This window comes from Embiotoca jacksoni, unplaced genomic scaffold, assembly GCF_022577435.1.
Source record: "Embiotoca jacksoni isolate LCO1_2020_lvr unplaced genomic scaffold, fEmbJac1.0.p SCAF_12, whole genome shotgun sequence".
In the NCBI taxonomy this organism is placed as follows: Eukaryota; Metazoa; Chordata; class Actinopteri; family Embiotocidae; genus Embiotoca; species Embiotoca jacksoni.
Window position 1 is genome coordinate 16,787,846 of NW_027185252.1, and position 22,421 is coordinate 16,810,266.

At 41.4% G+C, this 22,421-nt stretch overlaps 1 protein-coding gene across 1 annotated transcript; it reads right to left on the reverse strand.

Annotated features, from left to right (window-relative positions):
* Positions 1 to 21,664, reverse strand: LOC138195594 (heparan-alpha-glucosaminide N-acetyltransferase). Its single transcript, XM_069145167.1, has 18 exons — positions 21,583 to 21,664; positions 21,127 to 21,221; positions 20,247 to 20,368; positions 19,013 to 19,131; positions 17,302 to 17,371; positions 17,119 to 17,183; positions 15,060 to 15,135; positions 12,042 to 12,118; positions 11,170 to 11,200; positions 10,909 to 11,069; positions 8,562 to 8,674; positions 8,217 to 8,338; positions 7,472 to 7,595; positions 7,288 to 7,374; positions 6,360 to 6,437; positions 2,719 to 2,789; positions 1,496 to 1,608; positions 1 to 245 (listed from the first exon to the last, which is right to left on the reverse strand). The coding sequence occupies exons 1-18, from the start codon at positions 21,662 to 21,664 to the stop codon at positions 64 to 66; spliced, it is 1,788 nt and encodes a 595-aa protein (XP_069001268.1). The 3' UTR covers positions 1 to 63.
* Positions 21,665 to 22,421: the final 757 nt, after the last annotated feature.

Genomic DNA, 22,421 nt, shown 5'->3' on the forward strand with positions numbered 1-22,421 from the left:
AATGTTTGTTTTTAATAGAAAAATTAGATATCTGCAGAATAAAAGAGGAACAGATCATCCTGCTTATATTTTGAGGAAGAATTTCTTCCTGTAGAGCAGGTAGGCAACGAGCACCCACAGTATGGTTCCCCACAGGCTTTGGAAGAGCTGCTCCCAGTGACTGTCCAGGAAGTGCATTTCCCAGCTGAAAGGGAAGTAGAAACCCAGGAGAGAGTGGCCGACATACACGAAAATGGAGTTCATCCCTGAGGAGACAGAAGACACAAACAAGTGATTACGGAACAGGATTTCTCAGTTTTAAAGGAACATTTTGGTATGTATTTTTTTTTTTTTTTAACTCAGGTCGTATTTTTTATGTGGATATTTGAAGAATGTGAAGGATGACAAAATAATATACTTGGTCAAAGCTTTCCACATCAGGGAAAATGTTCAACCCAGTGTCACAAAAAAGAGTGTAATACACCCATCAGTCCTGTAGAGGATACCGTGTCAGTGCCATGTTTTGCCTTGCGTAGGTGTGAAAAGTACAGTATCTAAGTTTAGGCACCCAAAACGTCAAAGTTAGGTCGAGGAAAAGATCATGGTTTGGATTAAGACAAGTAATCTTAGGTAAATAATAATACATACGTCATGTAATTTACTTAACATGCACTGTGTCCATAAATACGTCCTGTCCTGCGAAATCTAAGTTTTATCCAAAGGCAGCTGCATTTCTTTAGTTTATTGAAGACATTTCACTTCCTCAGTTCTGAAGAAATAAAGAAGTCTCGTTGCCTTTGGATAAAACTTAGATTGACCTGGATGACTGAGAACTGGATGACTGAGAACCTTCACAGACGTCCTGTGTTTGATCCAGCCAACCATCCCGACCTCCTCCCAATGTACACTTTGAGTCTTTGTTCTTCATCATGACCTCCGTCACACGACCTTGTTCTTTCACCCCGGCCATACACGTGTGTTCTTTTCTCACCTATGTGAGGTGAAATGTGACACTGATGTGCTTTTCTCAAGTGGAGAAATGTTATATGAAACTCTTTTTCTCAAAGCTTAATAACTGGAAGAAAAGAGGTCAGTTAGACCAAATAGTAATTAAAACCCCTACAAAACAATCACACACACTCAGGACACTTTTGTTATATTATATACTATATATAGCAAAACCCTGCAATATATATAGTGATTGTGTTAAATAGCTGTTAAATAATAAATTGTTCTGCTAAATACTGCTGTCATAGCATTCTTGTTTCCTGAATTTCTTTAACAGGTGGCAAGTGTAAAGATAATCTAAAAAAAAAATTGCCTATAATAATGAGAATAAGACCCAGGTTTAAATATACATTTTTAAAACAGAAATATTAATTAGAGCCACTTTAAGACATGAAATACATTCTTTAAGGTTTGCAATCTTGTTCCAATGATGTATCTTAAGTTTTCTTTTCACCAAAGCACATCCACTATTATAACAATATACTCTAGGAGCATGAATAAACAGTACCTGGGTATAAGAACGGCTGCCCTCCCCACCAGCCCTTGATGTCGATGACAAAGTACATGCCTCCCAGCAGCAGGAAGGAGAAGCAGCCCATACACATCACAAAAGACAACGACCTGGACGAAAGAGACCATCAGTGACACTTTACAACAACAGCAACATTTTACTCTGTACATTACACACGGGCATCGCTGAAATGTTAGCAGTATGGTGTGAACAAGGGTGTAAACACACTTAGTCCATCAATCCTCCGCTGCAGATAAATAACACTCAGGGGTCTCGAGCCAATCCAACAAACTGTGGGACAGTTCGCTGGATCGGTCGAAAGCATCAGCCGTGGATCTTTGGCACGTGCCCCATGGAGCTGAGCCAACCAGCCGTGTCCCTGTCTCCTCCTAAGTGCAAGAATGTTTGATGAAATATCATCTAATGTAAAATGGCTGCCTACCAGAGCCTCCTGCAGTGGGCTCTCTGTTTTTTTTTTTAATCTCAGCTGAAGTGGAGCCAAAAAGGACTCTTGGCTGGGAGTTAATTACTTCTAGACATCCAGGCAGGGACTTCTACTCAAGAGCTCAATAACCTGTGCATGATGAACTGCCGACAAAAGCCAGGCAGGTAATAGCGGGGGTTGAGCACGTGTGGCGTGAGCGGCGGCCCCTGTGGAGCATCACGAGGAATTTGCTTACACATCACAGATGAAATGCTGTTCTTCCTGCAGCAGCATTAAAGTGATTCGCATCATTATGAGGGGGAACGTGGGGGTGGAACAAATGCACAGGTCGTAAAGTAATCTGTGTCCGAGGCAGTAATCGTGCTGTGTTTCATGTAAAATCATTACAAGCATTTATCAAGGTGCTGCGCCCTGTTTTTCCAAAAAGGCACATGATAGTTTGGGAGCAGTTACCGGCACCGCGCTGTGGTTACTTCTTCCAGTGCTTGATCCCTTCCCATCACACAGAGCTGGTAAAACATGTAGTGAGTGTTTCTGGGCTAGAGGATAAAGCATTCTCTATTTTGTCGGCCATAAGGAAGAGTGATCATGTTGGGGAGGATGTATAACCGCTCCACCTCACACTTCTGACAGCCCGGGTGATTATTTACAGTCGCGGCTGTCATTAGAGGTAAGTAAACGCGTGTTTTAGCAGCCGTGATTTGTGCCTGTTGGAAACCCATCCTTTCTTTTGTGAGGAAAACTGGCTGGATTTAGAGGGTCAGGAAGCACTTACCAAAGGTTTTTATTGACAGGTATAAATCCTCCATCTCGCGTGCACTTAGAAAGGATGGCTGCGGAGATTCCCTGAGGGTGGAAATGAAACAGATTTCAAATCAATGGGGGGGCGATAAAGCAATCTGTATCGGGCTGCTAAAACGTGAGGCATCGGAATCAGAAGAGTCCAGCAGATGAACCGATTATCTGGGAGTCAGATGAGAAAGGCCTGTCAAGCCACACAGACACACACAAAACAATGAATAAAACCAAAACAATGGCTGAAAGACACTAAAATGTGTGGATTTACTCCTACAAGGGCAGAGTCAAATCCCGTTGAGGCCCACCTGGCTCCATGGTCCTATTTACTCACAACACAAAAGAACTCCATATAATCAACTACATGTCAGTAAGAGCTTTTATGGTCTCATCTTTTTACCTTTATGTGCTCTTTAGATACATAAAGAAACCTTTTGTGCTCCGGAGAGAAACCCGAGGCAGTGGATCAGAATCCAAACATGCTCGTTAGGTGGATATCCATCATGTGTATAGATGACAGAATCGATGGTGTGGAAATAGCCTAGCTGAGACTGGATTAAGTCTCCAGGCTATCCAGGCAGCAGGATGTGGGATGGGGCTGGTATGTGGGGCAATCGCTCAATTTCAATCTCTCACTTCTGGAGCCTGATCGTTGGACTTTAATTAACAGGGGCTGTTGTTTATTATGAGGAAGATGCATGGCTGCCCCTGGATATCAGTCTGCCGCAGAAATACAGTGAACTGCGGGCTAAAATCTGGCTTTTCCGTTTACTGTAGCAACGCTTTCTGGTTCTTTGCAAAACCGCCCTGTGCCTGATACCAATCCTGTGGTTGGGTGCGTGTAGTAATGAGCTCACTCCTCCACTGAGGAGACCTGCTAATGTCAAGAGCACATGTCTGAAACAAGAGGCAGCTCAGCTCTGCTTCCTGCCTCCCCTTTGAGCCGAACTCGTATTAGAAAAGTCAATATGAAGAGCAGGCCGATCGCTAAAACTAATTTTGCTTTCTGTGTTGGTAAAAAAACAAAACAAAACACAACTAAAAATAGATTTAGCCACTGAGATTAAAGAAACCAAAGCAGATATCCAGGTGCAGAGCTCATGGTATGATTATGTGCTGCGTTAATTTTTTATTTGGGTTTGTATCTGTTGCTAAAATCGATGTCTGCTCTTTCTGTCGACTACTGCAACATGAGAAAATCTATTTTATTGTGATTCTTTATTTCAGTTAACCAGGATTTTAAGTCCCTGCATTGATCCATCACTAAACACTGTACAATCCTGAATATATATCATCTCCAACGTCATAATCTTGAGTAGCATTAACTGTCACACTATGAGGTACAGTGGAAACACATAAAAAACCTCATGTTTATTTATTTCATCATGTGTTACTTTATCACTCGGTGCCTCTGGGAGAAGCCAAATGGATCTAATTTATTTCACCTCCCTCCAGCCACTCACTGCACAATGATAGTCAATACGATTCAACACAAGGAGACGTAATGGAGGACATTTGTCATTTAAGAATTGAGGTTAATGACATTAAATTCTCACAACAGAATTTCCATTGATTCTCACGTGTACAAACAGGATTATTCCTGATTCACAAACACAAACCACCCATTCTTTGGACTGTTGGACTACATTATTATTGTCCCTGCTAAACATCAGTCAACATTGTTACCATGAGCATGCCGGTATTAGCATTTAGCTCAAAGCACTACTCGGCCTAAATCAAGTGGCAACCAACAGTGATGTTACCCATCGGATTGTAAATTCAGATATTGTCCGTCGCCATTGTTCGGACAGGTTTGGAGCCAGAAATGAACATATTTGGACGAGCTGTGGAGAGCAAGCGAGCGATCTGACTCGATCTGATTTGAATACTATAGTACTACTATACAGACCGATAGCCGTAACCTGACCACAGGCCTGTCAATCAAACAGACAAGCCCCAAAAAATATACCACTTTTTGAGGTTTATTTAATAATTAATGAGGGATTATTCTCAGATGGACAACCAGAAAACTATTCAGAAGGAGCGACTTTAGCTAGAAACACAGAAATAACTCGTGGAAAAATTATATTAACTTTGTATTTCATGAGAGAAGTTAAAGGGGAGACTATGGAGCCAGAGGCTTTTTGGAGCCAACCCCTAGTGGCACTCAGTGGTATTGCTAGCAATTTTTCAGACCTGGAAGCTACGTCCACTTTTATATACAGTCTGTGGTCTAAATACAGGCTCAAACAGATGGTGTAGATGCTTTAGTTCCTTACATGTTGAGGTTTTTATGGATTTTCTTCTTCATATTTGTTTTTAAAAGTAGGGGCTCGGTGGATTAACATTCCTGTTGTTGTCTATAAATCCCATTTAGATAATGTACCTGATATTGAGCTATAAAAATAAACTTTATTTGACTTGACAAACCAGACAACATGACATCTATAGTGCTGATAAGACAACGCTAGTGAGTTAAATTGTTTCCTTAACCGAAGAACCTTCAATGTGGACTCAACACATGGGTCAAAAAAAATAAATCCACATGACAGTGTGAAGGCCGATATCCAAAGCTGCACTAAAAGGCACAGCAGGAACTCCTTGACTCTCTCCCCGACTCTGTGTGCCTTTTCTCCGCCTGAGTTGACCCTTCCTTTCGTCCTGGCACAGTTTGATTTCAAAGGCAGGGTGACGCAGCCAGCTCCTCCAGCTCCATCATCGCTCCAGGTCACAGCACCGCCGCTTCAGGAAGTCTGCCTCCACAGCATGCAGGCAGCCTCCTACTAACCCCGTTCTTACAAAACGAGCCACATCTCTGCAGCATCTCTCTGAACGTACATGAAAACAGCGGCCGAGGACGGCTCAGCGAAGCCTGGCCTTGCTGTCAGTTCTGTTAGAGCAGACTAGAGCAGCCTCCTCTCACAGGTTTAGAAATGCAAAACAAGCCATCTCCTGTAACACCTGGCTGCTCCCTGGGGGACACATTCCCCCTCTAAACCAAAAAGAGGCCAGCTTGGCTCTTTTTGTTTCTTTGAGACCACCCAGAATGAGCCCAAATCTAGAAACAATATGACCTCAAAGCTATCCAAATAAATGAATGTCTTTATTCTGGATCTGAATGGACTTTAATCCATTTCTTTAACAGAACTGCCGTGTATTAGATCTGCTTGTCGAGACTTTTGCGTGCAGGTGCCTGAATTGATCTTTAGATGCTGCAGTGGACTGTAAGTAATATGCATATCCCTTCTAATCTAAAACCACATGTGAGGCGCAGGCAGGCAGTGCGAGACAGTGTGTATCCCCCCGAGGCGCCGGATACTCATGTCTGCCCAGAAATGCAGCCACACATGGACGTTGTTTAATTGTACTGAGATCACACACATGTCCTCTGCTAAGTCCTGCTAATGAATGGCTTAAGGCAACTATGACTAATACCCCGACCGGCTGGAAAACACGCCGCAGAGTTTACCTGCAAAGCGAAGTGAAACACCGTAAAAGCGCTCAAGTCTGTGAGTCATAGAAGCAGGAGGACGATGCTTTCAGTGGATTGCTGTCTTGGTGTTAAATTATCAATTGACTTTTATACTTGTTTGTTTTAGCAGCTGTGTCGGTGTGACGTACCAGGACGACGGCCCACACCACGAATCGACAGAGGATGTGGACGTTCTTCTTTTTGTAGAAAAGGATTATTTTCCCCGCCTGTGAGAGAAAGAGGCACAACTCATTCACCCATACACTTAATGACAAATACCACATAAACAACAACAACAACCAGTGTGTCCATGCATTTGCCACTGGGAAACCAAAGAGGCCTGGGATGCGGCTGTCGATGCTGCGTCCCTGAAGTGGCAGTCACATGTCTCCTCTCCTGTCGAGCCAGATGTGGGGTGTAAGTCATCCGCGCCCTCTGATTAATTTGGTGATGATGAATGTGTTTCAGCTGAGAACATTAGCATGGGCGAACACAGAGGAGGGCGGCGGACACCTGGCGTGTCGTCTAAGACTCGCTGACTGACGGGCTCAGAGCTAACCGCCCACCGGGAATAGAGAAATGCGGCTGCTTTTTTATGGCAGCTTCCCACAGCCCAAATGGTTACAAGTGACACTGTCGCCATCAGAGGCTCAGGTCTAAAGACCAAAAGCTCTCTCCTCGCTTTCTGACAACATTTTGTCACTTAAGGGGCACAACTGTGTACTTATAGTGAGGCAGGAAAGTGGCTTTCACATAACTTTTACAAAGCACAGAGTTAGCTGTAGGTTCTCTGTCTAATTTATGATATTTATCAACATATTAGCATAAAGAACACCACTGATCATCCAGGTAAATTAGCTCTGGTATGGCATTTAAAAATTTCAAGATTAATCACAAACATTAAGGTTAAATTTATTACTTATATGTCTGATTCTTTTCTCTATCTAAACTGTAAGTTGATCTTGATTTCACTGCACTACCTTGTACATGACATTTATTCCCACTGAAAATTGCGAAGTCTGTGACTCATAATTTAAAAACACTCTTGTAGCACAAGAAATAAATGAACCATCTTACCTGCATCCCGAGAAATCCCATGACAATGGAGTTAATTGTGCCCAGAAGCCCCTCTGGGTCAAAGGGCTGCGTGGTGTGATACAACTCCTGGAAAAATAAAAATATAAGGAACCTGCAGATTTCACAGTCATTTAAAATAATAATACAGATTGTTGAAATTGAGAGTGTGAAAAAAAAAACTTACTTTGCATGTGGGGTATCTGTACATGTTATCACCAAACATCCATCTGTCAATGTGTCCTGCTGCACCTCCAGTGCAATTTGGGTAAAGACCGTTATCTCCAATTCCACCGGCTCCTAAATACCCTCTGATAACAAACAACATCACTATTATAAGTATCATTATCAGAATAAGAATACAAATATTTGAAAAATATAGATTTATAAAGGTATTACAAAAGAGACAGACATAATATAGTTAAAGCAAGTTCAGTCTTAAAGTCAATGACCACCTCATGTATTTAAAGTCTGTATGGCCGTAATTTACCACACATCCTCACGTTCCAGTACAAAATACAAATCAATCAGATGTTGTAGAAAACACAAGAGCTCTGGGAAAAAGTGCTTCAATTTGAAGCCACAATATTCTAAACCTTATGCCAAGCAGGGTCACAGAGACGGGGAAAAAACACACAAAAAGCAGAAGACTCAGAGCGAGGAAGATGGATCCTCTGCCTGCGCTCCCCTTATTGCACATGACAGACTGAGATTGGCTAATTATGCCCTCTGAAGCATCCACCACAGGCCCATAAATCACGGCGGTTCATAACACCTGCAACACAAGGTGCACACTAACACCTCTGCTGCAGCTCCAACTGGAGATTATCTGAGCAGGGAGCGGTGGAGGGGAATTATACTTTTGAAACACATGTGTACATTGGATTAATGTGCAGGCTGCACTCAGCGGTGGGAGACTAGTTTGGACTTACGTGGGGCAGTTGGGTACAGGCATGAGGAGAGTGATGCACAGCCACAAAGTCTCCAGCAGGATGATGATTAGCCACTGTGGCCAATACAGGACAACATCCTGGGCGGGTTTCCACCAGGGATCCTGCAGCATGCACATGTTGTGTCACCAAAAATATTTCAAAAATAAAGAGCTGCTTATGTGCTTGACATTGTTAACATTAAACTTTACTTTGAGGTATATCTGCCGCTTATTCCGGCAAAAAGAAAAACTAAACATGAGGTGCACACGTGAAATTAGCCCTTCATAATGTTTTGTCATGCTCTTGTGTGTAACGGCTGACAAAAGTGACCCTGACAGGACTCACCGCTCTCAGAGGGATTTCTTTCTGGCCCCAGAAAGTCTGCAGCAGAGACAGAACAAAGTAGGTGAAACCCAGACGCTGCAGGACTCCAGGGATCCTCAGCCAGGACCAGGACACTAGAACACAGTCAGCACATTAACACTAATGTCAAGAACATGAACTTACATTTTAAACAAGACACAGCTTTAATTTACTGACATTAAGCTTTTTCTGCTGATTTCAACAATCAGGAATCTTCTCAATCATCCCTCTGCCACTTCTACCATTGATGGACAGCACGAGGCCCACAGCATCGGTGTCAGCCTTCAGGATAGGGACATGTCAAGAATGTGGGAAGCTAATCAAAGATTCCCAGTTATCTCCCAGGCTCGACAAATTGGGAAGGATAGGATTGGCTGCAGGTTGAGAGATTGATGGTAATCTACTCATTAGTTAATTGAAAACCTCTTTGCCGCACAAAGTGCCGTAAAAACAATATGATCCCAATCATTGATCCGAACAAATCAAATAAGAGGCAGAAAGCTCTCCTCTCAGGAAAAGAGGGAGCTCGTACTAATAACGCTTTAGTTAAATCCGCAGGTTACACCCCCACAAAGATAATTTACTGCCTCTGTCCCCACACAAAATTGTCACTTAACTACTGTTTTAAAGTGAACTCCAGCAAACTACAACACTTTTTGTTTCACTGTTTGATCAATTTATGCCCTTTTTATGTGTGTGAGTGAAAACGAAACCCTTATTGATGTTCAATATCATTTTAGAGAAAGCTCTGCTGTCTACGTCCAGTCTCTGAGCACTTTCAGAGCTGGGCTGAATACAATGATATTATATGTTGGATGTCAGCCGGATTAAAAGAGCTGCCGGAAAGTTGAGCAAACAAATCAGCTGCAAACTTTTCAAAATAAGGGTTTCTTTTATTCAAACCTCCTCTGGTTTGAATGAGACTTTTTGACCTGATTTTTGTCTGATTTATTTTTTCTCGTGACCCTCATCATTAGGAAAGTAACACTGTCAGAGATTAAACTTTGAAAACATACTGTGACCTTTTGTATTTAATATTTTGTACATCAAAAATGTCTTTTAAGAAAATAAAAGCCTGCATTTACTGTGTGTTTATCTAGCTGATAACCACTAAAGTAGTCTTTGACTTTTATTTGGACATCCAATCGTAGCAGGATTTATTCAAAATGACTCACAGTTGATGTCAAAGGCTAACACCTTCTTGTGCCTCATCTGACATTGAAAGGGTTTAACATATTGAGCTGATGTGACTCCACTCTCTTATTAGATCAAACCCTGGGACTGAACTGCCAAGGACGTCCTTGGAGACGGAGGGCAGAGCTGCAGTTTATGGTAAAAATCACCAGCTCCAGCAGCATATAGCAGCTGCATGGAGCTGAAGGCTGTAACACTATCCGTTTGTAATTGTCCATTACCACAGCCGTTGTTTTTGCTCAATCTGCCTCTGTTAAATGTCCCCTGGTGCTAGATGTTGAGACTGCACACCCAACAACAATATTTCTGTTAACCTAGTTACTCAGACATCCACGCAGGAAAAGTCCATTAGCACCACCGGTAGCTAATGTGTGAAGGGCGCCCAGTGCGTCCCAGGTGGATGGTGAAATAGGGATTTTCAGCATTATTGTCCTCCTTTAAACTCGACCAAGCCCTGGAGCTTCGGCTTTTATCGCAAATCCGGAGATCAACCTCTTTAACATGTTTATCACACAGCAAAAAACAAACATGTTTAGTTTACTACAAGGAAAAGAAGCAATCTATCATTAAACTTCCCTTACAGAAAAAAACACGAGTTTCCCATGTTTACCGCATGTTGCAACATATGATAACACGCGGAAAATATGTGGAAAAATATTCTCATGGGAATCAACATGGGCTTCACACATTATGTCATTAAAGTTGACTTTTCCTATTTTCAAAATATATGATACCATGGGACCACCCACACAATCACGTGACATTTATGTATTTTTCTGTAAGGGTAGAATCATCACGTTTAGTATTTTCACTTGAAAATTATTAATTAAATAGTTGATGGAGTGAAAACTAAAAAACCTAGTAAAACAAACTGTGTTAAAAATGTTTGATGTTTCCTAACATGACAGCAAATGCAGCTTAATTTTGCACATCAACAGGTGCAAGAAAGTCCTCCATCTGTTCTTCACTGTTAATGCGCTGTACCAGATCTAAAAAAAGAGGCCACTATACCGGAGATGCTAATGTCTGTGTTTTGAGAATTCCCCACTAAAGAGCAAACAGAAATGACAGAACAAACACATTCACATATACAACATTGTTGTTGCACTGAACAGCCATGCTGTGTTGTACATACGTCTTCCGTCTCGTGGAGAGTAGTTGATAAAACAGAAGCCGAGCATCAGCAGGACGGCCGTTCTCCAGGTGATTTTTCGCAGCAGCTGCAGGCGGCTCACTCCTCTCCTCTGCATGGACGCGAAAGCCAAAACCACAGAGGTCCCGATTACAAACACAAACCTGGAAGACAGAACAGCATTATGGTATTAAAACACACACACATATATATGTGTAAATATGTACAAGAACATGCATATTAGTGTATGTTCATACAGCCTACCATGGCATGACGAGATCTCCCACAGTTAGACCTGCAACAGATTCAGAAGCATTGATAAATATCAATCGATCCACAGATACTTGAATTTGTTGCCATTAAACAGAGTTCACAGTTCTTGCCCTCTTCTATTCCTGGCAATCCACAAAGACACCGAGGTGAATTAAGAACAATGTTATGTCCTTAAAGTGCCGCTTCTGTCATTAACTTTCCATCCTGGAAAGGTGTGATTAATAAATATCTACACTCCTGTGACAGCAGCGGCCCGGCAGCCAAGAGAAGATTAATCAATCCACCTCTGAAATCAATACACCCGTGTACATGTGACAAAGAGGCTATTACAAAGTTTAAAATTGAGAGCAATGACATGCATTTCATAAAAAATTGCAGTGACATATTTGTATTTTGGATGTTAGTGAGCCGGGGAAAAAGGCACCCAGCAAATGTCTGCTGCAACCACAGGTGCCTTGCTCAAAGGAGCCTCAGTACTGACCAACAGGGGAGTCTCACTCATTCCATGGCCCCTCCCATCTTCTCCCAGCTGTCATTTAAACACTCATCTGTCCTCCTCCTCTTCTCCTCCCTGGTTGTTAATAACAATAAACATCTATGGATCGTGCCTTTCATTTGGCTCGTATGACGAACGGCAGCCTCTGTGTGAGTGTGTGAGTGTGATCTTGACACTGCATTTATCACAATTAGTGACAACAGGTCAAAAAATTACAGACGTGAAGAGCACAACGTTGTCGTTGAATAACAGCCGTGAGTTCATGCAGTCATCACATATCAGACTGTGTGCAAGATGCAGGTTCGACTGTACAAGCTACTTTTATTTTGGTTCTATTTAGTAAATTCATGCATATTTTATACTTAACCATTCCACGGTGCATGTTCGAAGAACCAGTAGCCTCCGCCACCGTAGTTCACGAACACCATCACTGTCAGGGCAAACCTGCAAAGACATTACAATGAGTCTACACTGCTCAATCCTTGGGTACAAGTGAAGCATAAATAAAGAAAACATGTAAAACTGGACAACTGCCAATAGAAATACATTATAAATACATGAAGTGCATAATACAACAATAATTTATGATCCTTTTCTGCCACTTCAACCGTAATATGTTGATTATGATTTAATATTAACTTCTGAATTAAAGTTGAGGAGCCCGGAGGAGGGTCTTTCTGTTCTGTCAGACTCCAAATGCAAGGTAATGCAATCTAAGCATTATGTATCACTCAGGAAATGAACGCGTGTCCTCTGGATCTCCTTAAGCAGTAGTGCTGACTAAAGACTTTATGTCTAATATATGATACACTTTATACTTTAGCACCGGCCAAGGCTGCTGGAACACGTCACGTGATGGAGTACTTCACTGAATCAGACGCTGGAGGGAAAAAAGGTGTTTGCATTGAATGTCAGGAAAAATGGGCGGGGGGGGCCATTACACAACACAAACTTGCAGGGAAGGGAAGTGGTGGAGATACAGCGGAGGTTTTTCAGTTTCGATCCTTTCACCATCCAGGATACATGAATTTATATTTTTAATGTTTTATTTCATTAAAAAAAAAGGTTAAAAAAAAAATCATAAAGTTTTTTTTTTAAGAGCCATAACAACATTAGAAGAATGTCTAAAAGGAGACTGTCTGATAAGGTGCACTGTATCTACCTCTGCCTCCTCTTGTTTTTCTGCCCAGATTCAATTAAGAGGCACAGCAGAGCCATTACTGCTCTTTCAGCCCCAACCTGCTGATACAAGATTTTAATCGGTCACTATCATCTCAAAAGGGCTATTAAAGTGGAGTAAACCCTGCTGCATGTGTTCATATACTCTTTCACACACACACACACACACACACACACACACACACACACATGCACGCACGCACACACACGCACACACACACGCAGGCCTATCATTTGAATTTTGACGAACATATCCATTAGTTCCCATAGTAACAAAGACAAAGGTTAAATCTCTAGCCAGATGAGCCCCTGTGAAAATCACTGCAATATCACGGCTTATTGGCCATCTTTTTAATTAAAGCACCCCGCTGTGTGTGGGAACCATTACTTTACAAATGCCACACACACACACACACACACACACACACACACACACACACACGTGACATTAAAGGCTGCTAATTATGACCAAGGGAAACTGTAAGTGCCTTAATTCACATGATGTACACTGAGAACTTTTGTGTTGTATCAAACTGAAGCGCTGCACACTCTTTGCTTGGTTCCTAATCAAGTTTAAATTGTTAATATCTCTATGAATGTCTCCGCTTAACATTTGTCACTTCAGTAATGGATTTAATTCATGTCTGGGAATCAGATTTATAGCTAACAGATGACTGAGAGATGCGTCTCTCTGGCAGCTGGTTATGACTCACTGATAGACACTTACGGACGTCTTTGATTTGAATCATTGTACATGCATTACCAATTAGAGTACCAGCTTAGTACTTTTACCCCCCTTTTGCAAATGGATAGTTACACTCTATCACTGCACAGTATTGAGTTACCCACCCTGCTGGCCATATCAAGTACATGGACATCCAATCTAGCCATAATAAATTACAGCTGGAGTTGAAACGCCAAGGTTTTGTGGCCAAACATCAGAGCGGGTCTGAAACCGAACCGGATGAAAAACTTGGATCTTAGTCAAAATAAGGTTGAGACTGAGGCAACCACCTGCCGATAAACGCAGCTCTCACTGCTTGGTTTTGCTGTAATAGTTGTTCCGTCTGTTGTATGGCACTGCTAACTACTGACGGTGCGATTTTCAACTGTGAGGAAACTGGCGAAAGGCTTTTAGCACTGCGACACAAGATTAAAACCAAATCCTTTTATAAAAATTAACGTGCAGTCGTACTGCACAGTTCTCTGTATATCATGTCAGTGGTGGCTGAGCAATGATCAGGAAAACCTTTCAGCTCTGAAGAAAAGCCTTTTGCCTTCAGAAATGTCTCAGTATTTATGGCAGATGACTGATGTGTCTGTTCTCTGCAGAAAGTTGTTACTTATCGAGGGTGTATGGATCATAAGTCACAGGGCCGAGGAGGCACACGCAGCGTTACTCGAGTGCTGAGTCACAGTTTGATGAAGTGTGTTGCCAGGTATGAGAATTTCCAGTATTACAGATCAGGACATCAATATGTGACGAGTATCTGTCGCCCTGGAGTGACATTTCAGCTAACAAGATTGAGCAAGACTGCGGCAGGAAGTGTAAATGAAGGGAAATTAAATTGAAATGTATCCTTTCCTTGAACCTCTGCGGATTCAGGTGAAAGTGTACTCAACCGCTGCTGCTCCCAAATGAAATAAAAGCATTTAGTATTTTGAATTCAGCACATATGCTCAGTTGTTTGAAACCACAGATGGATAAGATGCCAATCGTCTGCTGGATGTTAGCTGTGTGCTGCTGGATTTCCTCTCACTCTCTCCGGCTTGGCAGGAGATCTATGGCCGTGTGGATGTGTGCTGATATGTTGACGGTATTATTACATCAATTATTTGGCAAGGGGGAGGTCAAAGCCACACCAGCATCCTGTTTCCAGAGAGGCGTGCTTTGTGTCTACCCCCAGGCCGCAATTAAGGCGAGCAGGGAGCCCAGATTCAATCACATGCATCACTCCTGTCCAACAGAAACACACTGTTCCAGACCCGAGACGCTCTCATATCAGAAATCATGCCCAAAGCTAGACCGCCACATCACAAAAGCTTGGGGGAGCATGTGGCCAGACTGTGACCCCTGTAATTCTTCATTACGCCGGGTCTGTAGATCTTCATCATGCCTCAGACTGCTCCAAAAACAATTAGCATGTGAACGAGCAGCGTGTGGTGATAGGCCGATAAACAGGAGGGTTGTTGATGGAGTACGTACCCTCTGAAAGTGTCCAGGGAGAGCAGACGCACTGGTTTAGCTTTACTGGTATTCTGTGCAGTTTCACCAGCATGAGCTCCGTTCTGCAGGAAAAACAGCAGGGAGACATAATAATGTCCGCGCTTCAACTAGACACCAGTGTGGGTCATATAAGGTTGCATTTTGACAAGAAGCAATATTTGTTAACTCACTGTGTGCATAATGCTGCTGAATCTATGTTTTTTTCAACTTGCCTCTGCTGTTTCTCCTCATTGTTACACAGTTAGAGTCAGAGGTTGTTGTTACTTTACATATTTGGCGGAGAAGAAACAAAACAAACACAACATTTAAAGTCTAACACCTCATGAAAGTGGATAAGGCAAATGTATTAGCACCTCTAACAGTCATGGAGAAACTAAGCAACAACCCATTATGATGTAACCCACTGTTTTGTTAACTGTCATTTTGAAGTTGAGAGTGTGGCATATTGGCCTTCGCCATTTTGTTTTTTTGGAGCCAGAAGTGACCATATTTGGACAAGAGGGTGGAGCTAAGGAGGAGTGAGAAGAGGACCCTACGCCCACCCACCTATATCAGAAACCTGACTGCACCCTAGAAATGTCAATAATTCCAATATTCCCTCTACTTCAGTGGCTAAATGCTTCACTCTGTTCACCATCTGCTTTTGTCCGTCTGTTTTTTTGTTGTCGGGCAGTTCATTTGAAGCGGGTTGACTTTTACTCAAAACCACTACCTGCTATTTGACTGGACTCGACATTGGTCAGAGCAGAAATACTGAACCAAAACAGTAAAGCAGCTGAAAGACACTAAACTGCTCTGTAAAGCCGATTGGGAGACTGTGGACTGAAAATTCGTCATTGTAAGTGAGCCATTTCATATCAAATGTGATTATTTGATCCAGTTTTAGTATTAATATCTTGAGAAGTGCTGCTTTAAATTGTTTTTGTCACTTACAGGAGCATTGTTGCCTCATAATTTAACTTCCACAATCAAAGTGTTGATTACAAGACCTCTTTTAATAGCTCTGCTAATTGGCATTCAATTTAAAATGACCCTCTCCTGCAGTGATTATTTATGATTACATTATAATTAAATATTTTCTCTTGAAGTGACAAAAACAAACTTGTGTCAATCTTATTTGAAGATTTTACATAACTACGATAACAACTCCAAACTGCCGCTTGGGTCCAAACTAAAATTCACGCTGCAACTCTTTCTTTCCTGCTTTTTTTCCATCCCTCTGTGAAGGCAGCATTCTGATGACTGTGGCCTGTTGCCCTCTCTGTTGGATTAGCTTCACTCGCTGGCCTCTGTGCAGCAGTTTAAAGAGCCAGAGCAGGAAGACACCAGCACTAATACGTTATGATGGATCTGCGTGCCATCCAGACAGCATATGGAAGCCAGAGACATCTCGCTTAGAAGAATGAGAGGAGCTATTCATGCTCACCAAAAATACACCGCAGCTCTTTGCCATGAAGCAAGATGATTGGACGGAGACGGCGCTCTATCGCTTCCGCGTAGGTCTGCAGTGCAACTGGCTCTGCTAACATTTGCATCAATCATTCCATTAGTGTCTCCCAATCGGCTTGATGACTGGAGTCTCAGAGCAATTTTGGTGTGCATCTCAGGCTGCGTAGTTGGCCAATGAAAATAATTCAATATAACTGCTGGATCAAACAATGTTTGGTTAAAAAAAACAGCCTAAAGTCTATCTTTTTAGGCAGGAAAAAAAGCAATAGGGGGCAACTATTTAGCATATTTGCTCTTCTGAATACTTTAGTTATAAAAACAAAAACAAAAAGTAACAAGAATTTTCAGGATTAAAAAGTCTAAACAAAAATATATACATACAAAAACAAAATCTGACAAATCTGCAGATTATTCTTCTTATTCTCTACATTTTGAGTTTAATGCTAAATTTATTGATCATTTCATGGAAATCCTTTGATTGGTTTATGATTGATCTTCAATTTTAATCAATCAAATTATACATCTGTGCCATCTAAATGCATTTGTGCAGATAATCATCTAATGCATTTCATTAAAAGCAGCATTTTACTTACATTATCCACCGAGTACTGTGGGCAGCAAATGATCTTAATATATTTTGATGTGTGACGCCTCCTGTAAAAAGAACAAAGTTTGAGCTGCCTGGTTCTGATTTTATATACAGTCAATGGTTCTGATGGAAGAGTCATCAGTGCTGAAGGGTTTTTTCTGGTGGAGAATGTGAAAAACATACCTGTAGATGTAGGGCACCACCACGAATAAGAGGGCGATCATGGCCAGTTGGAGAGCTGCAGCCAAAAGAGCTAGAAAAATAAGACAAGGACATGTTTGCAAATGTAAATTGTGAAATCAATCTGTGCCCCTCTTCTCTCTGAATCTGGAGGAGCTTTGTACTGTACATCTCTATCAGATATAGCTGGGGATAAGAAGGGCTGATTGCCAGTCCAAATAGTCTGCGCTCCTCATCTCTGGGCTCCCCTGAGGCTCTCTGTCAGTCAAAAAGATTCAAGTGACAAACTGGAACCTAATGGAAAACTCTTGTTGGATCCATCAAGGAGCAATCACTGCGGGTAATCTAACCCTACAGGCATCAGAAAAGGAAAATGTACGGCCACGCTGGAACGAGAAAAACAAAGACGGAGAGGGAATGAGCCTCACTGCCGGAGGGCACAAAAGATATGAGACGGGTCAAGATGAGGTTTACAGCACAGGAGGCCACGAACACTGTGGCCTGGATGGATTTTATTTGCTAAAAGCAAGGATCAAGGTGAAACTTATCACAGTATAGTATAGACAGAAATGTTAGGAGAAATACTGGTACAACTTACTCAGGAGTCCTGTTGCGTCAAGGCATAGGAAATAAAAGGGGACAGTACATGCTGTGTTTGTCTTTAATGGAAAAACAAACTAAAAGAAGCCATTTTAATCCACAATGGGACATCCACTCAGAACAAAGACTGGTCACTTAATCACCTCGGAAAAAAGTCATTTCATCTCTGGCGTCCACTCGTAAAAACCCCATAAAGCTCTCAGCAGCACATGAAGAGAAACAACAGCGCCGCTCGCTCAGTCTGTCAGGATGAAACTAAATTAAGTTCAGTTCACTGATATATTTGGTAATATTGACCAAACACTTGATCGCAGTCGATACTGTGGATGTCTTTATGAGAATTAAAGGGCTCTGCAGGTGACTTGTGGTCGGTGGTGCAATGCAGAATACAGTACTAACATGATTAAAGGGCGCATCTGATAGCAGAAACAGGAACATGTGCTTGAGGAGTGCACAACATGACCTCATGAAGCCCTGCGGCCGATCAATCCAAGACACTGAAGTAAACTTTGAAATTCCTTGCAGGGCAACTCTTACCTGCGCGTGAGCTGCTGACCAGACCATTACTTAAGTTGATCGAGTCCTATGGGGGGTTTGTATAATCACCGGTCTGTGGAGCTAATGGAAGCTCATCATACTGTGAGAGGTGCAGTCACACTGACCATCATGGATAATGGCTACTTGGCCTTAAAAGTCTGATCTACAACATAATCTGCAATATTGTTAAGTAGAGTGTACATTATGGAGAGAGAAGCTTTCAAAATCCCATTACGCCCTAATCCTTCCACACTCCCTAATGTATTACCCACAATCCTCCACGCGCACGGCCGGGCCTTCAAAACAAGCAGAAAAGCTTTTCTTTTTATCCCTTTTCAAGACAGCGTGTCTTATCTGATCAATACACATCATGTCCCCGGAGACAGATGAGAATTACTGTTCTGCGCGTGTGGACATGAGGAGTGATTCTCCTCTTTGCTGACTCAATTAAGTAGAGATCAAAGGTTCCTCTACTGCCACTGTGTCTCAAGTCCAGTCTCAGTCAGTTGTTCAGATCTATGTCGTCATCGTCATCATCATCATCATCATACATTCTTCATCGATGCTGTGTACGTACGCAGGTAGATGTTGTTTGGACTTTTATCCACTGTGTGCGTGCAGCTGGGATCAGATGTGGCCTCTAACATCTGGATCCAAATAGAGTAATGACCTCCTTCCTCATAAGTCTGACTCCACCTGCATCCAAAACAGTGACACATGCAGACAATTAAAAACACATTAAACTACAGGTGATTTTATCTTTTAAATGAAGTTTCCTTCTTCTTCTTTTGTTTAATGGCTGGTGGCATCTTGGGTTTAAGGTGCATTACCGCCACCAATATGCTGGAAAAATTTAATTCTGTTCATTTACCCAGTATTTTTTTAAAACTCAAACACAGCTAGATATTGCCTATTCGCAATGCTAAACAAATTCTTTAGATTTAGTTTCTTCATTAGTATTGTTCTGTACTTTTGGCAATGACAAATAACACATTCAACTGTTTCTACTAATCATTATACTTCCTTATTAACATGTTGCTGTTTTCTTCATGACCTGACAGTAAAAATAAAGGAGTCTGTATCTTCTCCTACAGCTCAGGAGCACCACCTAGTGGCCGCAGACTTACAGTGCACGCCTCTGTCCTCACCAGCTCCAGTTTCAGGAACCAAAAACATGCATTACACGCTCATATTGATCCACTGTTGGGATGACATACTAGCTATCACTTGGAGTGTTTTTTCAAAGGAGAAAAGAAAATCAATAGCAGCACAGGCTGGTTAGAGACCTCAGCATTGATCTAAGAAGACCAGACCTCTGAGAAAGCAAACATTTTAAAAAGCAACAAAGGCTTGTCATGTTGCAACAAAACCCTGCTGCCATGTTTACAGGTGACAACCAAATGGAAAGCTCTGCTCCAGTGTCTTGGTAGATCTGACAAATATGATAACTGTCTCCTCTTGTTAACGTGCTCGCCGATGTTTCCGCAGGACACGTGGCTCTCAAGGTTTAATGAGCCCTTTTCATCAATATTGGAATGTCAGGTCTTATTAACCCCAAAAAGGCTCCTGATCGATACCTGGCGAGGTGCTTTAAGGCAGGGCATCACTCAGGTCCAGAAAGCAGGTCAGGATTACTTCTCCTGCCCTGTAAATAATCTCACAGATTGCTGATGCAATCATCAGATGACACCACACTATATGTCCTGAGACAAGAGCGACGCACTCGAAGTAAACAGGAAACAAATTAGCATTTTACCTTTTGAAGGTGATTTGAACATATTTGATGTTATGTTTGATATTAAACTTGTTACCTGCAAAGACTTTCATTTCTGGTTTGTGATTCCACTTGTACGGTCAGAGTGAACTTAGTACTGATGATTGCAGATGCATTTTGGTTTCTGGGCTTCACGGTGGCCAAATGCTGGTAGACACACTGTGAAGTAAAAACAGATGAAACATGGACTTAGTTATAAACATCCCTCTTTATGTGAGGATAAAAAAAACTGGCAGGAAAATCTGAATCTTATAGACCAATCTGATGACGCCACTATGACTGAAAGTATAACGGTTCAAGGACTGACTTGCTCCTGTAGTTATGCTAAAAGTCTTGTGTGGAAAATAAGGATTTACATTTTTTTTTTTTTTTTTAAATGAACATAGAAAATAATATATGCAAAATAATACAGTTGCAGTTGCACAGGGAAGAACAAAACATTTCTTGAAGACAATTAGATAGGAAAGTGAAAAAATATACATTTATTTTGGAATATTTGATTTATTTTACGATGTTCCTATTTTTTTCTTGTGTAATAGATATTCAAATTTTCAAGTCTATAAAAATTCTTCAAAGCTCATGACTTGTGATGATCACTCATCAGTAGGATAAGTAGAAAAGTTTAAAAAAAAATCTCAGGCCAAAGGATGGAAATGAGAAATAACTTTCAACTTTCTTACTCTGCAATATTGTAATAATCTTTCCAGAGACAGATCCATGAACTAGAAACCTAACAGTGAATGACAGTGTGTATCTGCGCCGTATTTGAGGCTGTATTTGCTGTGGTCTGGTTGCATCACTATGGACTTGCCCAGACTGACCAATTCACATACATGTGTGTTTTTGTGGAACTTAATTAATTTTGCTGCTGATGCCATCATCTTAATAAACCTGGACACACAATGGATATTATTTACCTCATAGCAGTAGTCTGACGTGTAGTAAACCTGCACTTCTTCTCTCAGCTGGTTGTGAAATTCCAGCAAAGCTTGATCCATTTTCAGAGTGGACGCTGTACCGATTAAAATAGTGATTTACAGCTGAGACACAAATCTTCTTGTACATCATAAACATCTGATAACTGGAGGGCATATCAGATCACTACCATCATCACAATCATTTCACTGACTAAACATTATTGACTCAGTAAATACTCATACTGACATGTCTGTTCGATGTAACTGAATCTTTATTGAGACAAAACACTGATTATCACAAGAAGCTAAATAGAGAACTTTTTCCTTTTTTTTGTGACAGGAATTAGAGATTCGCGTCACCTCAGGGACATTTCAGGGACATTTTTGTCTCTATATTTATTTAAAACTGGACACCAGACTGATCATCGTCCATCACAGTTGAATTATAAAGCTTACCTGTTCCGATGTGTCCTCCATAGCTGCTGCTAACAAGGATCAACAAAGTCAGACTTGCGTGCTTCAGTCTCCTGGACTCCATGTTGATGATTGAATACAAACTCTTCTTATTGCTCATCTTTATCACTGTCCCACCAGTATAAAACCCGGTCAAAGGGCAGCACGTACACGTGGTGCGTGGTTTCTTTTGACCGGTTAACGATGTATACCGCATGTTTGGGATCTCATGTGGGGGCAAATATATTCATTAAAGATCCCGTAAAGTAGAAATGAAAATGAGTTTTAAGTTCATCACACCACAAAAGAATGGGTTGTTAACTACAAATTTGAATGAAAAAAAAAAAAAACACCGACAAGTATGTTAAATTAGGGTTTGAAATCGTGAGAAAATCAGCAGTCTCCTCTGCTGAGACTGAACCAGAAAACCAACGTCATTCTTATTAGTCTGCAACAGAATGGTAATTATTTTCTCTAATTTATTTAAGTTAGTAATAACAGTACTGACTAGCATAAAGTAGATAAATCAAGCTGGGATATCAATGAACATACTGTATATATAGTTTTAATTGTCTGCACTGTCAGAGATCCAGTTTGCAGTCATCTTCCACTCTTCAATATATATCATTGTTATCCAACCCGGTTTTGTAGATTTATAAATAAGTGAACCCTGTACTCTTTTTACTTGTTTTTATTACCATGTTTATAGGTGAAAGAACCTGTTATTATAATTATTATTTAGACTACGATCAAATTGAACACGTTGTACTGTTAGTTTCATTCAACTCCACCTACCTGCAGCCTTCTGAGTGTTTTATGTGTTAATTGCTAAATTTCTCTTT

Coding starts and splice junctions, on each gene's coding strand:
- LOC138195594 (XM_069145167.1), bottom strand. CDS start 21,664: ATGGAGTCCAGGAGACTGAAGCACGCAAGTCTGACTTTGTTGATCCTT. Junction 17,372..19,012: donor TCCAAACAACATCTACCTGC/GTACGTACACAG, acceptor TTATTTTTCTAG/CTCTTTTGGCTGCAGCTCTC. Junction 7,596..8,216: donor CCTGTACCCAACTGCCCCAC/GTAAGTCCAAAC, acceptor GTTTGTTATCAG/AGGGTATTTAGGAGCCGGTG.